Genomic DNA, 17,667 nt, shown 5'->3' with positions numbered 1-17,667 from the left:
GTCTTTTCCCAACAGTAATTTTAAGATCTCTCCACAGGTGTTCAATGGGATTTAGAGCTAGACTCATTGCTGGCCACTTCAGAACTCTCCAGCGCTTTGTTGCCATCCACTTCTGGGTGCTTTTTGACATATATTTGGGGTCATTGTCCTGCTGGAAGACCCAAGATCTCGGACGAAAACCCAGCTTTCTGACACTGGGCAGTACAGTGCGACCCAAAATCCATTGGTAATCCTCAGATTTCATGATGCCTTGCACACATTCCAGTCATCCAGTGCCAGAGGCAGCAAAACAACCCCAAAACAACATTGAACCTCCACCATATTTCACTGTAGGTACTGTGTTATTTTCTTTGTTGGCTTGATTCCGTTTTCGGTAAACAGTAGAATGATGTGCTTTACCAAAAAGCTCAATCTTGGTCTCATCTGTCCATAAGACATTTTCCCAGAAGGATTTTGGCTTACTCAAGTTCATTTTGGAAAAATTTTGTATAGCTTTTTTATGTCTCTGTGTCAGCAGTGAGGTCTGCCTGGGTCTCCTGCCATAGTGTTTCATTTCATTTAAATGTCGACGGTGACACTGGTGCTCTCTGAGGATCTTTGGAACTTGTTTGGGGCTGCTTATCCACCATCCGGACTGTCCTGCGTTGACACCTTTCATCAATTTTTCTCTTTTGTCCACGACCAGGGAGATTAGCTACAGTGCCATGGGTTTCAAACTTCTTGATAATGTTGCGCACTGTGGACAAAGGCAAATCTAGATCTCTGGAGATTGACTTGTAACCTTGAGATTGTTGATATTTTTCCACAATTTTGGTTCTCAAGTCCTCAGACAGTTCTCTTCTTCTCTTTCTATTGTCCAAGCTTAGTGTGGTACTCACAGACACACCATGCAAAGACTAAGTGACCTTTATTCCTTTTTATATGCTTTCAGGTGTGATTTTGTATATTGCCCACACTTGTTCCCACCCCAGGTGAGTTTAACCCCGTAAGGACTGAGCGTTTTTCCACTTTTGTTTTTTTCCTCCTTACATTAAAAAAATCATAATCCTTTCAATTTTGCACCTAAAAATCCATATGAAGGCTTATTTTTTGCGCCACCAATTCTACTTTGAAATGACGTCAGTCATTTTACATAAAATCTACGGTGAAACGGAGAAAAAAAATCATTGTGCTACAAAATTGAAGAAAAAACATAATTTTGTAACTTTTAGGGGCTCCCGTTTCTATGCAGTACATTTTCGGTAAAAATTACATATTTTCTTTATTCTGTAAGTCCATTCGATTAAAATGATACCCTACTTATATAGGTTTGATTTTGTCTTACTTCTGGAAAAAATCATAACTACATGCAGGAAAATTTATATGTTTAAAATTGTCATCTTCTGACCCCACGGTATGAGGGCTAATTTTTTGCGCCATGATCTGAAGTTTTTAGCAGTACCATTTTTGTATTGATAGGACTTTTTGATTGCTCTTTATTCATTTTTTCATTATATAGAAAGTGACCCAAAATACGCTATTTTGGATTTTGGAATTTTTTTGCGTGTACGCCATTGACCGTGTGGTTTAATTAATGATATATTTTTATAACTCGGACATTTCTGCACACAACGATACCATATATGTTTATTTTTATTTACACCGTTTTTTTTTTTTTATGGGAAAAGGGGGTTGATTCAAACTTTTATTAGGGAAGAGGTTAAATGATGTTTATTCACTTTTTTTAACTTTTTTTTTTTGCAATGTTGTAGCTCCCATAGGGGGCTATAACACTGCACATACTGGTCTTTTACATTGATCAATGGTCCCTCATAGAAAACCATTGATCAATGATTCTGCCGCTTGACTGCTCATGCCTGGATCTCAGGCACTGAGCAGTCATTTGGCGATCAGACAGCGAGGAGAAAGGTAGGGGACCCTCCTGCTGTCCTACAGCTGTACGGGATGCCGCAATTTCGCCGCAATGTTTTAGTTTCCCTTCAGACGCGGCGATCAACTTTTAAATGTTCGCACTATTAGCCACAGGTCCTGGCCCTTGTTAACGATGTGGCCCAGCGTTATAGAACGGTAGCAGACTCAGGGCATACAGGTACTCCCTAAGTCCTTAAAGGGGTACTCCGGTGGTTAATTTTTTTTTACTATATGGCATCTTCTTTGTAAGTTTTGTTTTTTTGCAATATACATGTGTTATATGTTTTGGCAGCATGTGTGTGTTTTTCTTACCTGTTTGTTGGGCAGGAAGTTCTGTAGTTCAGAGGGTTTTCTTTTACTTAACCCCTTAAGGACTCAGGGTTTTTCAGTTTTTGCACTTTCGTTTTTTCCTCTTTACCTTTTAAAAATCATAACCCTTTCAATTTTCCACCTAAAAATCCATATTATGGCTTATTTTTTGCGTCGCCAATTCTACTTTGCAGTGACAGGCACAGCGAAATGTAAAAAAAATCATTGTGCGACAAAATCGAAGAAAAAATGCCATTTTGTAACTTTTGGGGGCTTCCGTTTCTACGCAGTGCATATTTCGGTAAAAACTACACCTTATCATTATTCTGTAGGTCCATACGGTTAAAATTATACCCTACTTATATAGGTTGGATATTGTCGTACTTCTGGAAAAAATCATAACTACATGCAGGAAAATTTAGACGTTAAAAAATGTCATCTTCTGACCCCTTTAACTTTTTTATTTTTCCATGTACAGGGCGCTATGAGGACTCATTTTTTGCGCCGTGATCTGAAGTTTTTATCGGTATGATTTTTGTTTTGATCGGACTTTTTGATCACTTTTTATTCATTTTTTTAATGGTATAAAAAGTGACCAAAAATGCGCTTTTTTTGACTTTGGAATTTTTTTGTGCGTGCGCCATTGACCGTGCGATTTAATTAATGATATATTTTTATAGTTTGGACATTTACGCACGCGGCAATACCACATGTTTATTTTTTTTTTTTTTACTGTTTTATTTTTTTTATGGGAAAAGGGGGGTGATTCAAACTTTTATTAGGGAAGGGGTTAAATGACCTTTATTAACCCTTTTTTTTAAACTTTTTTTTTGCAGTGTTATAGGTCCCATAGGGACCTATAACACTGCACACACTGATCTTTTACACAGATCACAGGCGTGTATTAACATGCCTGTGATCAGTGTTATCGGCGCTTGACTGCTCCTGCCTGGATCTCAGGCACGGAGCAGTGAATCGCCGATCGGACACCGAGGAGGCAGGTAGGGCCCTCCCGGTGTCCTGCAAGCTGTTCGGGACGCCGCGATTTCACCGCGGTGGTCCCGAACAGCCCGACTGAGCAGCCGGGTCACTTTCACTTTAGAAGCGGCGGTCAGCTTTGACCGCCGCTTCTAAAGGGTTAATACCGCACATCGCCGCGATTGATGAGCGCCGGGACCGACACGATATGATGCGGGATCGCGGCCCGCGGGAGCCGGCGCAGGACGTAAATATACGTCCTGCGTCGTTAAGGGGTTAAAGGGGTACTCCGGTGGAAAAACATTTTTTTTTTCTTTTTTAAATCAACTGGTGCCAGAAAGGTAAACATATTTGTAAATTACTATTAAAAAATCTTAATCCTTCCAGTACTTATTAGCTGCTGAATGCTACAGAAGAAATTCCATTCTTTTTGGAACACTGATGACATCACGACCACAGTGCTCTCTGCTGACATCTCTGTCCATTTTAGCAACAGTGCATAGCAGATGTATGCTAAGGGAAACATGGTGGCTTAGTGGTTAGCACTGCTGCCTTGCAGTGCTGGGGCCTTGGGTCCAAATCTCACTAAGGATAACAATAAATAAATAAAGACTTATTATTATAATAACGTCAGCAGAGACCAGTATGTTCGTGATGTCATCAGAGAGCATTCCAAAAAGAAAAGAATTTCCTATGTAGTGTTCAGCAGCTAATAAATACAGGAAGGATTAAGATTTTTAATAGAAGTAATTTACAAATATGTTTAACTTTCTGGCACCAGTTGATTTAAAAAAGAAAAAAAAATGTTTTTCCACCGGAGTACCCCTTTAAGCGGTTAAGGTATACTGATAAAGAATAAGAGTCTTACAAGAAAGGGGGTTTAAAGAAAAAGGAAACTTCAAGGCTCTGCCAGAACCCGCAGGGTTAAATCTTTCCAGCTCTGAAGGTTCTTTTGTTTGTTATGGTTGCTGGGTTATGCCCAGCTGTCTGGACTAGGTCAGCTGACCTTGTTGGCTTTTCTCCTGAGTAGCTCCCTATTTAAGCCTGCATTATACCTTCAGACCTTGCCTGTGAAAGAGCTTACTCCAGTAGCTAGCATTATTTCTTGTATTTCAGGTCATCTGGTATTTCTGACTTTCCGGCTTGGCATTCTGACTATTCTCCTGTTTTTGCGACTTGGCACTTCTGATAACTCCTGGTTTTGACTAGGCTAGTGGACTGTGACTTATTGTGTGTGTTTGTTTAGATATCATTTCTGTTGGTCTGTGTGCTCCGTTACTGTATCCTGACCTGTGTCTGTATTGTAGTTTATTTTGTTGACAGTGACTTCCTTCACTTATTTTAGGAAGGGACCGTCACAGTGGTTGTCGATCCACTGTTTAGGGCGGATAAGCAAGTAGGCAGGATTAGAGGGTGAGAACAGGGCTGCACTCCTTCCCTGCCCATACGTGACAGCTGACCCCTAAATCCCTGCAAATAGATACTCATGATAAGAAATGGAATCTCAGAATTAGAAATATTTACATTACCAATAAGTTTACTTATAATGTGCTCCCTCAAGTTATGGTATTAATTGTTTCTAGATCAACATCGTAACTTTAAAATATTGTATCTTGGGTCCAAAACTCTATGGAAAACTAGTTCAAAATGTCAACCTCAAAACATTTACCTAAAAGTGGTACTCTACCCCTAGACATCTTATCCTCTATGCAAAGAATAACAGGATAAGATGTCTGATTGTGGGGGTCCCTCCACTGGGGCCCCCATGATCTTCGTGCAGTACCCAACGTTGTAAACATTATGTTTAGAACACTGGTTCCGGCAGTGGTGATCGTCACATCACACCACGCCTCCTTGTCACGTCAGGTAACTCCTGTCACGTTAGGCAACTCCCCCTCAATTCATGTCTGTAGGAAGGGGCATGATGGCTGTCACGGCATGATGGCTGTCACGCCCATTCTGAAAACAATGTGGTGACGCCACTCCTGCTTGGTTTTGCCATTACACTTTTACATCTGTACTTTGGTATGTATGCTGGTATTTATTCATGCTAATGCACCTTATGGAAGCTGCTGCAAGCCCTTATTATGCACTTTAAATTTGTTTACCCGTCATACACATTATTTATTGTTATGAATTGATGCACAAGCAGATAGTGTCGGCCCTTTTTGTTCAACCTCCCCCAGTGGTTGTAGTTTTTCCCCCCTATCTTTTATGAATTGCATGTTTTTAATATTTATCAATAAAATTACATATATTTTACACTTTAATTAAATGACTCCTTTACGCTTTTTTGAATTAATTGTGGTAATAGACAGTAAATAAGTGCATTCACTTCAGTTATACAGTATATTACCAGTGGAATGTCCACTCTGATCGGTCAGATCTTCCAGTCATTTTCATGTGCCATGGATATAGTTTGTCTGTTGCATTTTATTAGAATAAAAAACAGAGCAGGAAGCGCTCCCTAGTGTGATACCGCAAGGTGTACATGTAACGCAGAATGTGAATATGCGCTTACCAAGTGGGGTTGTACTGCGTCCAAGTACAACCATGGATAAGAGTGCATACAGTGTAGAGTTCCAGCAGCCGCTCCACCTTTCACAGATACAGATCCAATCCAATTTCCTCCAATATAGGCAGAGTCAAAGAGGCGCTTGTAACCAAGGTGAGAGTAAAACTTCTACTTTATTCCCATAATGCAACGCCTTTCGCAGAGGTTTCCACTTCATCAGGCATGAGAACTAGAACACGGTGTGCAGTTTATATAGGGAGAATCCTTAACCCTTTCAAGAGGGGAAAGGATTCACCCCTTACAATTTAGACTTGTAAGATTTTAGATACAACTAATATCAGTCTAAATTGTAAGGGGTGAATCATTTCCCCTCTTGAAAGGGTTAAGGATTCTCCCTATATAAACTGCACAGTTCTCATGCCTGATGAAGCGGAACCTCCGCGAAACGCGTTGCATTATGGGAATAAAGTAGAAGTTTTACTCTCACCTTGGTTTCAAGCGCCTCTTTGACTCTGCCTATATTGGAGCAAATTGGATTGGATCTGTTGCATTGTATGGCTTCAAGTTACGGTGGTCCAGAAAAAGACTATTGTATGCATGTATATTGTAAACTGCGGTCATTATAACTTGCAAGATCACTGTAATTGTAATCATTTGAGGGTCTATATGGATACCTCAGTACTGCAGTACTAAACTGAGATCACAATAGGGATCTGTGGCGATCTAAGTTATATTCAGTAGAGCCACACAGGGTCCAGGTATTTAAGCATTAATGTGGACCCTAAAATGTTTTGAGTCTTATGATATCGTCGGAAAAGTGAAAAGATTTCATAGCAAAGTTAGCACTAGACTGACATCATCTGATGTCTATGAACATTTATTATATGTGAAGTAGAACAAGAAATGTTAAAGAGTACCTGTCACCAAACTAAACTTTTAACCCCTTAAGGACTCAGCCCATTTAGGCCTTAAGGACTCAGACAATTTTATTTTTAAATTTTCGTTTTTTCCTCCTCTCCTTCAAAAAATCATAACTCTTTTATATTTTCATCCACAGACTAGTAAGAGGAATATTTTTTTGCGCGACCAGTTGTCCGTTGTAATGCCATCACTCACTTACCATAAAATGTATGGCGCAACCAAAAAAATACTATTTGTGTGGGGAAATGAAAAAGAAAAATTTAGCAAATTTTGGAAGGTTTTGTTTTCACGCCGTACAATTTACGGTAAAAATTATGTGTTCTTTAATCTTTGGGTCAATATGAGTAAAATGATACCCATGATAACATAATTTTCTATTACTGTTGCGCTTAAAAAAAATCGCAAATTGTTTAACCAAATTAGTATGTTTAAAATCCCCCTATTTTGAAGACCTATAACTTTTTCATTTTTCCGTATAAGCGGCGGTATGAGGGCTCATTTTTTGCGCCGTGATCTGTACTTTTTATCAATACCATATTTCATATAAAACTTTTAATACAATTTTTTATAATTTTTTTTGGGAATATAATGTTATAAAAAAGCAGCTATTTTGGGCTTTTTTTTTTTCATGTTCACGCCATTCACCGTACGGTATCATTAACATTTTATTTTAATAGTTGGGATATTTACACATGCGGCGATACCAAATATATATATCAAATATTTGTTAACACTCTTTGGGGGTGAAATAGGGTAAATTTTTGGGGGTGAAATAGGGAAAATTTTAGTGTCCGCAATGCTGCAGATGCCGTGATCTGTATTGATCACGGCATCTGAGGGGTTATTGGCGGACATCTGTGCGATCGCGGATGCCCGCCATTACCGGCGGGTCCCTGGCTGCTATCAGCAGTCGGGACCTGCCGCACATGACATGAGAATCACTCCGATGTTCGTGGTTATGCTTAGGACGTAAATGTACGTCCTGGTGCGTTAAGTACCAGCTCACCAGGACGTGCATTTACGTCCTGCGTCGTTAAGAGGTTAATATATTGATCCTTTTGTAATTATAATACTCTTTGCTATTTACTTGCTGTTAAAATTCTCATCCTTTATATGTTTTTATTGTGATGGAAAAAACGGCCACTAGTCGGCTCTGTTCTGTTCCCTGTTCAAGTCAAACAATTAGTTTGGTCTCCTCTTAGCCTGGCAGGAGACCAAACTCAGGAAGCACGTGCAGAGCATGGCGAGGCACAGTTCATGCAGTTTCAGTGATGTCATGCCTACTGGGGAACGCCCACTTTCTCCTTTCTGGAGCTCACACAATGTGGGCAGAAGGGGTGTTAGGAGTAGTTAGGAAATTTATTCTGAGTTAGTTTAGAAAATATGGTTTTATGACAGGTACTCTTTAATAAATATTCATGAAGTTTTTAATATTTGAACCAGTTAGAACTAAAAAAAAGTTACTTTTCACCAAAACAAAAACTTTCCATTTGAGACAGTACAAACAATGGCCTAGATTTATCAATATGCCTGAAACCACAACTGTATGCTTTTGCCTATAGCAACCAATCACAGCTTAGCTATTATTTTACCAAAGCTGGTTATGATATAAAGGCTGAGCTGTGTTGTGGTTTCAGGCAGATTGATCAATCTGGGCCTATTTGTCATTTATTGGGGGAGATTTATGAAAACCTGTGCAGAGGAAACGTAGACCAGTTACCCATAGCAACCAATCAGATGTCCTGACTATGGAGACCTGTACATTTCATGTCACTTACTTGTTGAGCACCATTCATATTACATTCATATCTGTTCTGCAAATCTACAAATAGTTCCATGGAGTTCACCCAGGTATTTTTTTCTTTTGACTCTTAAAGGAACGTCTTGCATCCTAAGCTTTTATTTTGCATTAGCTCCAACATCTAGTCATCAAACTTCCAAAGGTTAAACATCTGTTTGACCCTTTCAGTGCTGGGGTCTGCATAGAATCACCGTAAGATTACATAGCCTGGGCCTCATCTCCTCTGCTGGGAATTTTGTTATTTCTAGCACTTACAATTCCCAGCAGTCCCCTCATCAATTTCATTCATATCCCTTTACATTAACTGTATTCTGTATTTCTATGCAAGTTGCACTGTGCATAGAAACTTGGTTCCTCAGTACAACATACTAATATTGTGCAGACAAGTAAGGAGTTATTATTTATGTATTAATTTTAGCATAAATTGTCAGCGTACAGAATATGTCGACATAACTTTCTGGCTCTTCATTTCATATATAAGCAGATAAATTGCCCATTGGCTTACCTCAGCCACCCATATGCACAATTTTTTGGGGTTATTATGTATTTTAGTACACAGGTGACTGTGAAGTTTTGAAAATTGTAATTGACTACAATCTGCAAAAAAAAAATGCTGTATAAAATGTTTTAATGTGTGAATGACGAAAATGCAGTCAGGAATTCAGCAACATACATCAGTAGCAAATGTTTATTGAAATGTTATAAGTGGTCCAACGGAACATGGCACTTTTAAGTGAAGCTGCAATCTTGTCAATTTTAAAAGCATACCAGGCTAACCAGTACTTCTCTGTTGCTAACACTATATTTTTTTTTTAACAGATTTGCTAGAAAACCATATGTCTAACACAGATGCGGTTTGTTGTGATGTCCGATGGCATTCCTGCAACATCCCAGGGAGCGGCGCCCACAACACATCTACCAAATCTTCGAACTCCCAATCCATGTATTACCAACACCGCAGTCGCCACCACCAGCACCCTCACCATCGGCACCATCACTTGCATCCTTACCACCATCATCACAAACCATCTCTGCTGCCGGTCTCAGCGGGATCCCGCCTCGGAAACACGAGACTAAAGCTGTGTGTGTTGGTGCTTATGTTGCTCCACACCATGGCCTCCTTTTCGGCTGTGCAAAATGGGGTGAGCTTGGAAGCCATGCCTGGCATGGATGAGACATCAGCACGTGAAGAGTGAACACGTGGCAGTGCTTTCAGAAAACTCAGAAGATTGGAATACGTTCTTCTAAAGGGTGTGCCCTTTTCTATGACCCAGAGGCAATGGGAGATTGCCCTCAGCAGCAGTTAACCATGACACAGCATGGTGAAAAAAAGAGTCCTTTGGGTTAGAGGGCCGTGAGACACAACTTTGAGAAGGGTTCTGTGTCAGTGGCCTTGAAATGATGCTTGTGTTATGCAGAAGCAATGTAAGGCAGAGTCAGATTGGGGTGGTCCAGTATCATTATAAGGAGTAGTGTAAAAGTGGAAAGAATGCCTGGCCAAGTAAAACATGGCGCTCCATGGTTAGAGAAATTAACAGCCGGTTGAGCCCGCTGGTAACTACCAGTGAGCCTTACTTGTGGTAGATGCTAAGTGCTTTATTGCTGCCCTGAATGTATTCTTGGTCATGCTGATTGAAAGCTGGCCCAAATATCCAACAGCTTATGGCCAAATGGCAGCCGTATTTCTAACGTGAACAACTAAAAATAGTAAAAAAACAAAAAAAAAAAACAACAACTATATTTTAATGTCATCAAGCCAGGGTTACAATTAGAAAAGCAATCCAATGACTAGACATATCCTGTGAAGATGTCATAATGATGTTTCTATTTGCAGGAAAAGTCCCGTAATCACTGGTTACAAATCAACAGGCATCATGAGCCACAGATCTTAACAGAATGTGCAAAAAAATAGAATTAAATCTTTTACGATATCACAGATGTACAGAAAACTATGTTTTAGAGAATGAGAGATAAAATGTAAGAAAAACTTATAGAGATAAATAGAATATATGGTATTTATAGAGGGTCATACAGCATCATGTCCTATGCACCAGGTGATGTGTAGATGTGAAATGTCACAATGCAATCGGAATGTAACCAATACACTTACCTAGAGAACCCAGAACCACAATTGTATAATTAGGGAATGGGTGAGCCATAACTTCATATCATAAGTCCAGAAGTTGCTTGTCCATAATATATGGAAACATCAAATAATATCAAAACCTGAGTATAAATATCCAGTTACCCTGTCTTATTATTTAAACAACATATGACCAATTCAAGCTTTGGGTTTAAATTTAATAAATTGAGTAGATATTAAGGAAGGTAACAATGTAACCCCACTTCTATATGCAACTACACGTTGGCAAATAAGATCTGTATATAAGCAGTACAGGAGATAAGTGTCTGATCTTGAGAACTCAGTCCCAAGGCTTCCATTAGAACAAAGCTGCAGTCATGTGTACAAACCGCCGCTCTATTTATGATTATTATTATTATTATTATTAATTGAGCACAATCTCCAGCGGCTCCAATAGACAATGAATGGATGGAGCAGCATTGAACACACGTTACCACCGCTCCATTTTGACAGGAGCATAAGGACCGAGTTCTTTGATCACGGGCGGTCCAAATGGTCAGGTTCAAATGATTAGATACCTTGGATAGGGGATGAGTTATTGTGGTTGATGTACTTAATTAATTAAACATTAAGTACACACACTTGTGCTGTAGACCACTCCTGAATGTGCTTAGAAGATATGTATGGTCCTACTTCTATTACTATGTAAACACCTACACAGTGTGAAAGGCTTTGCTTGTGACTGATTGTGTACACAAATCTTTATAGTCAGCATCTTACTTCTTCAAGTCATCTTAATTCAGTCTTGCCAGAAGAAACAGGATTAGGTGTGTATTTCAGTCTCATATGTTGCACATACAATTAAATTGTAACACAATGCAGAATCTTTTAATGCATCGTCTGTTACCAGATAGGAATGTGACTATTCTGTTTTGGCAGCTTAAATTTGTTCAGTAATTACACATCTGTGATAATTTCTAGGGGAATTCTACATAAGTGAATATTAACATAATTTCCTGTAGGCATTTTCTGTAACTATTTAAGTTCTCAGAGGTTATCTATCTATCTACCTTTCTATCTATTTATCAAATAGCAGCAGTCCTCTCATTACACTAAACTACTGCCAATTTAAAAAAAAGTAGTATTCAATAGGGGGCTACCCTTTTCCTTTTCCCCACCTTGTTTGGTTTTATTGACAGGTCTTTTCTATACACAAATAGTTATTGTAATGCAGAAGCTTAGATGGACACTGTCACTTGAAAAAACTTTTGACACGTTGTAGAGACATGTCAAAAGTTTGATCGGTCGTGGTCTGAGCGCTCAGACCTTGAGTGATAGCTAAAACTAGCTGAGAGAAGAGCACGCTAAGTGAGACAAACTTACGATGTAAGTCTATGGGATTGTCTCGGTCAGCTGCACTTTTCTCCACGCTTCTTTTATCAATGGGTTGGGGTTTGAACACTCAGACCCTGACCGATCAAAATTTTTGACATATCTCTAGTACATGTCAAAAGTTTTTTTAAACAACAGATACACATTAACCTATCTTGACTGTAAAATGCAACAATCACACCATTTTATAATGTTTTATTTAATAATTACCACAAAAAAAATTTACATTCCCACAAGGGGGGAGGATCACAAGCCACCATAATAAATTCATTTACATAAATACGCATCCATAAACAAATATATTTCATATGCAAATATTCCAATTCATAATAACCAATATTATATGTAAATTGCACAATTGATATAGTACCCAGTTACAACATCAGTATAAAGTGCAGAGTGCATACAACATTAATGCAATGAATCAGTAAATGACCTTGTATACATATTATATGCATTTCTTAACTGAATATAGAATTAATAATTCATGTTTGACTCAATAGATAAAAATAAAGTGCTCAGTGCTGGAGCCATGAATCATAATTAACAAAATAACAAAGTATCCTGTTACGACCTAATGGAACCAAAACATAACCAGTGGAAATACAGTGGTCCCTCAAGTTACTAAATTAATTGGTTCCACGAACATTGTATGTTTAAACCATTGTATGTCGAGATCTTAACTCTATCGAAAGCTAGTAATTAGCTCCAAAGTCTTCAATATGTCAACCCAAAATAATAAAAAGATATGATAACTAATATAGATGAAGTAAGTCCTTCTAAAAGTCAGAAATAGATGCTATAAACAATAAATCATGTTATGCATAGATGACAGGTGCTTCTCCGGGGTTCTGTACAGTTATGTACAATGTGTCTAAAAGAGCAGCTAGTTCTGGCACAGATAAGCAGCTGTACAATTCTGCTCTACACTGTAGGAGGCGCTACTAGACAGTAAATTAGTGAGTGTTCTTCAATAATACAGGGGCTTTACCAGTGAAGTGCCCACTTTGATTGGTCAGATCTTTCAGCCTTTCACACAAGCCATGGATCCGGACTGTTTCCGGTTTTCTATGTTGAGAATGGTTTCAAGTTACAATGGTCCTGGAAAGACCATTACAAACCATTACACTGAACTGCAAACATATACACAAGGCTAGCAATTATATACTGACCCAACACAAGGATGTAAGATGGCCCCAAGTAAAGGTAGAAATATAATCACAAAAATCCTCTTGGGGTATTCACCCCAAAAGGGCACAAAGCCTTGTTACTTGGGGACTCCTAAACCATAGAGGTAAGTAAATGCCATCCTACTTCTCACATGCACGGTGCTATAAGTACCTGGTGCTTGATGTCAGCCAAGTGAGACACAGCGCCCAGGAGGTGCTTAAATTCACCGTCCTGAAAGGCATAACACTATCCCGTTCATGATAGGCCAGGCGACACACACCCCTTGACATCATGGGTCTCGGTATGCCCCAAATGTATGGCGTCTGTATTGCTGTGGGATACAAGGGTGGCGGGGTAGAAGGAAAACTAGCATTAATTAAACTGTAATGAAGGAACCGGCATTAAATGAAGATATTGATGTGATTATCAGGGAGAGGACACAGCTGTGATTTCCCTAATGCTACAAACAATCAGGAAACATCATGCTATTCTCCTCCCAATTTTAAATTAAATAAAGAAAATAATTAGGTTAGCTGCCACCCTAGGCGCTGTTCTACACACATTGGCCCTCATTTACTATTGCAAACCCGACATGTTTTGTCGGGTTGTGTGCCAGATTTAAAGTAATATTCATGTCAAACACCACCAATATTGATGACACGTAAAACTTACCATTTGTAATAAGTCTGTAACATCTATTAAAAATAAGCGCCAGCTTTGATTTATAATGGCTAAAATAAAATCTAATAGGTTTGTACTGGCTCTTATGTTTTGTATTAGAAAAGATATATAAATACTATATTCTATGATCAAAATTAAATCATCAATAAAATGCTCAGAGCTTGTGGATCCTTGGATAGTAGCTTCATCTGATGATCAGCAGAGTTCTGCATGGGTGGGTTGGAATTCTTACCAAACATTGATGACCTAACCCAAAACAATCCTTTTAACTCTTTCACATATTTATGTAAATTTTCTGTAAGTGTTATTGATATGCTGTTGTATTAGCAAGGCAAGTGAAATCTTATGTCTCCCATTATCCCTCACACATTACAGTTATGTAGCACTTCATATCTTTACCTTTGTGTCTTGGCACGGATTTGCAGAACATACATAAGATTTGTGTTTGTTGTTTTTACATTATGACAGCAAGCAAATTTTGATTCATACATCATCTGTTGTCGAAGAAAAAGACTTCCTAAAACCATTACCGATCTGGATATGAGGTCCTTTGCATCTGCTCATTGTTAGCTGGCCCGAGTTAAAAATTCATTTAGGGGACAGGAGAAAAAAAATGCTAGAAAGTGTATTAGTAAATGGGATATTTGTGCATTACAGATGTAATAATGTATCTAATGCTGTAAGTTAAACAGTGCTTTACACCTGATTTTATTGGCAATGAGTTCTTGCCCCAGAGAGTAGCACGTCAAATATAATGTAAGAAACAATATTGAATTCCTCCAGGCTCTGTATTTTAAACAACTGAGCATCCTATCTCTCTCCCGTGTCTAATTCCTCTTTCCTAGTGCACATTCTCTTGCTTCTGACATTTATAACCATTAAACTCTCCCAGATATCGTTCTTGCTGCTCCGTAGAGCTCCCTGAGTGAGCTTAAAAGTCTTTGACTTACAGCTGCTTTCAAATGACCTGAACATCTGGGAAATTCATTGGGCCAGTATGTCCCTGTGACTAATAGGGATGTAACAGAGAGTCTCCTGTAATCATAACAGCGGAGGACTTCTCAGTTGTGAGTAGGATGAAGTAACGTGGTTACTATGGCCTGTTGTGAATGAGAAGAAAAACAAACATACACAGATTCCCAGGCATACATGAATCTATCATCCAACACTTTAAACTGCATTCTTAAAGCAGATGAGCTGCCAAGATGTCCCGTGGTACCCCAGTGACAAAACACCCAACACTTCTCCCCATGGTCAGTGTGAAAGGGGCCTACAGGAGATAAAGAGGTTATCCAACTCCAGTTAACCTAGTCTAGGGGCATTATAAAAACTAATGCAAAAGAAAAATGCCATTTGTGCCCGTAGTAACAATTTCTCAGTTTACTACAGTTATATTGTGATCAGTTATTAGGTTCTTTGATATTACAACTGCACCACGTTCTCTCTGTACTAGTTTGGATACTCCCTTCCTTTATGCTATGTTGATAAGCCACCGACACTGAACGGCAAAAGCAAGTTTCTATTTCTAACCAAATAAGATGCCCTCAAATTATCATATTCTCCAAAAGTACAAAACAGATTGTGTAATACTGGATCAGACCACACATGACTACATGTATGTTGGGAGTAGGTTTGTGTGCCTATATAGACCTTGTATACATCTAAATGAATCTCGTAACACTGACCAATATGTGACCATTAGAATGAGGTTGAGAAGTTGATTGTTTTCTTAATGACACTGCCTATAGGCCCTTTACAAGAGCCAAAAATCTGCAGAATGAGCATACATAGGAGTTCTGATAATTGGCCCAAGTTAAAATGCCAGCGATAAACTTAAGAACGAGAAAATGTTGGATCTTTTGTGCTGCCATTTAAATCTTTGTTACCTGCCGCACATCACCATGTAAACAGGGGCCATGTGGCAAACACTGATGAATTTAAAGGGCCATACAAATGATCCAGTGATCGTTGGGGGAGCCTGGCACTGCAACTGATCAGGCCCTGTAAAGTCTTTTTACACAAGCACCAAACTACTAGAGTGCACTTGTTTCACTTGTTTACAGGTACAGATCAGCCCATGTAAACATAGTATAACATTTATAAAATGTAACATTGACAAAGTGGCTTGTTGAAACATTTGTCCTTTATTGTTAAAAGTAAATATTTCCTAAACATATTGACAGATAAATGTGTCTTTTGTCATTAAAGCTTGCTAGATAACTGTTGGTTGAACAAAGTATATTTCCCGATCCTGCCATAAACATACATACTCAGCTCAGCATGTGTTCTTAAAGGGGTATTTAGGAATAAAAAAAACAGTGTCGGTTTCTTTAAAAAAAAACACCTGTCCTCAGGTTGTGTGTGGTATTACAGCTCGTTTCCATTGAAGTGAATGAAGCCAAGTTGTAATACTACTCACAACCTGCAGACAGGTGTGGTGCTGTTTTTTAAATAAATCAGCTCTGTTCTATTCCTGGATAACCCCATTACTAGAGGGAGGGCCCCTGCCAGACTCCTTTGGCGGCAGCTTATCTCCAAGAAAAAAAAAAACAACAACTTTCCCAATCCTTCTCTCCCCAACATCTTAACAGCATGTAACCAAAATGTTGTGTGTTGGGGGGGGGGGGTTAGCCAACACATATCTGATGTAGCCAGCTTAAGAGGTCTAGACTGGCAACCTCCAAGTCTAGAAGGAAATCACGTTATGTAATCATTTCTGTTCACATAGTGTTTTTCCAGCTGACTTTGCGAAACCTGTTAGGAATGTGTATATGCATGTGTGTAACTATGAGAGAAAAACACAGAACAGAGATCAAGAAATTAGCATTTTGGCAATAATGCCCTTTGGCACATTATTATATGCAGATTTTGTGCCATCCTTCAGAATAGCTTCAAAGTCAAAGTCTGTTCTGATGTAAAGAGCAAAGCATAGTGAGACGACTACTCACCAGCCGCGGGTTGTTCCTCATGAGTTGAATGTAAAGATGTTCTCCATCATGATAGAATTATGTTGGTGACATAAGGTTTCATGATATCCAAGTTTAGAAAACCTTAGGCTATTCCTTATTCTTATTTATAAAAGGAGGGCAATATTCCGAATAGTCAGGCTGACTGTGTGACTTTAGTATTCATCAACAAATTGACTTGTGGACAATCCAGAGAATTGTCCTACTCTATGATCACTACCTATGTGCCATTCCTCCAGTCCTGACAACCTCCAGGTACAGAATCATACATCTGTGAAAATGATATGAGCAGCTTTCTTTATGGGCTTTAGGCTCTGTGTCACGATGCCGGCTGGCAGGTAGTGGATCCTCTGTGCCAGAGAGGGATTGGCGTGGACCGTGCTAGAGGATCGGTTCTAAGTCACTACTGGTTTTCACCAGAGCCCGCCGCAAAGCGGGATGGTCTTGCTGTGGCGGTAGTGACCAGGTCGTATCCCCTAGCAACGGCTCAACCTCTCTGGCTGCTGAAGATAGGCGCGGTACAAGGGAGTAGACAGAAGCAAGGTCGGACGTAGCAGAAGGTCGGGGCAGGCAGCAAGGATCGTAGTCAGGGGCAACGGCAGGAGGTCTGGAACACAGGCTAGGAACACACAAAGAAACGCTTTCACTGGCACTAAGGCAACAAGATCCGGCGAGGGAGTGAAGGGGAAGTGAGGTGATATAGGGAAGTGCACAGGTGTAAACACTAATTGGAACCACTGCGCCAATCAGCGGCGCAGTGGCCCTTTAAATCGCAAAGACCCGGCGCGCGCGCGCCCTAGGGAGCGGGGCCGCGCGCGCCGGGACAGAACTGACGGAGAGCGAGTCAGGTACGGGAGCCGGGGTGCGCATCGCGAGCGGGCGCTACCCGCATCGCGAATCGCATCCCGGCCAGAGGCGGTATCGCAGCGCCCCGGGTCCG

General features: G+C 39.7%; 1 protein-coding gene across 1 annotated transcript in view; it reads left to right on the top strand.

Annotated features, from left to right (window-relative positions):
• The window catches only part of NALF2 (NALCN channel auxiliary factor 2), a 220,022-nt gene extending 202,983 nt beyond the window's left edge, over positions 1 to 17,039 (top strand). The window contains exon 3 of the mRNA XM_056540134.1: positions 9,255 to 17,039. Within this exon, the coding sequence (XP_056396109.1) occupies positions 9,255 to 9,631 (377 nt within the window). The 3' untranslated portion in view covers positions 9,632 to 17,039. The remainder of the gene's footprint in view (positions 1 to 9,254) is intronic.
• The last annotated feature ends 628 nt before the right edge of the window (positions 17,040 to 17,667 follow it).

Source organism: Hyla sarda, chromosome 9 (assembly GCF_029499605.1).
Source record: "Hyla sarda isolate aHylSar1 chromosome 9, aHylSar1.hap1, whole genome shotgun sequence".
NCBI lineage: Eukaryota > Metazoa > Chordata > Amphibia > Anura > Hylidae > Hyla > Hyla sarda.
The sequence above is the reverse complement of the archived record's forward strand: the minus strand, read 5'-3'. Positions and strand labels throughout refer to the sequence as shown.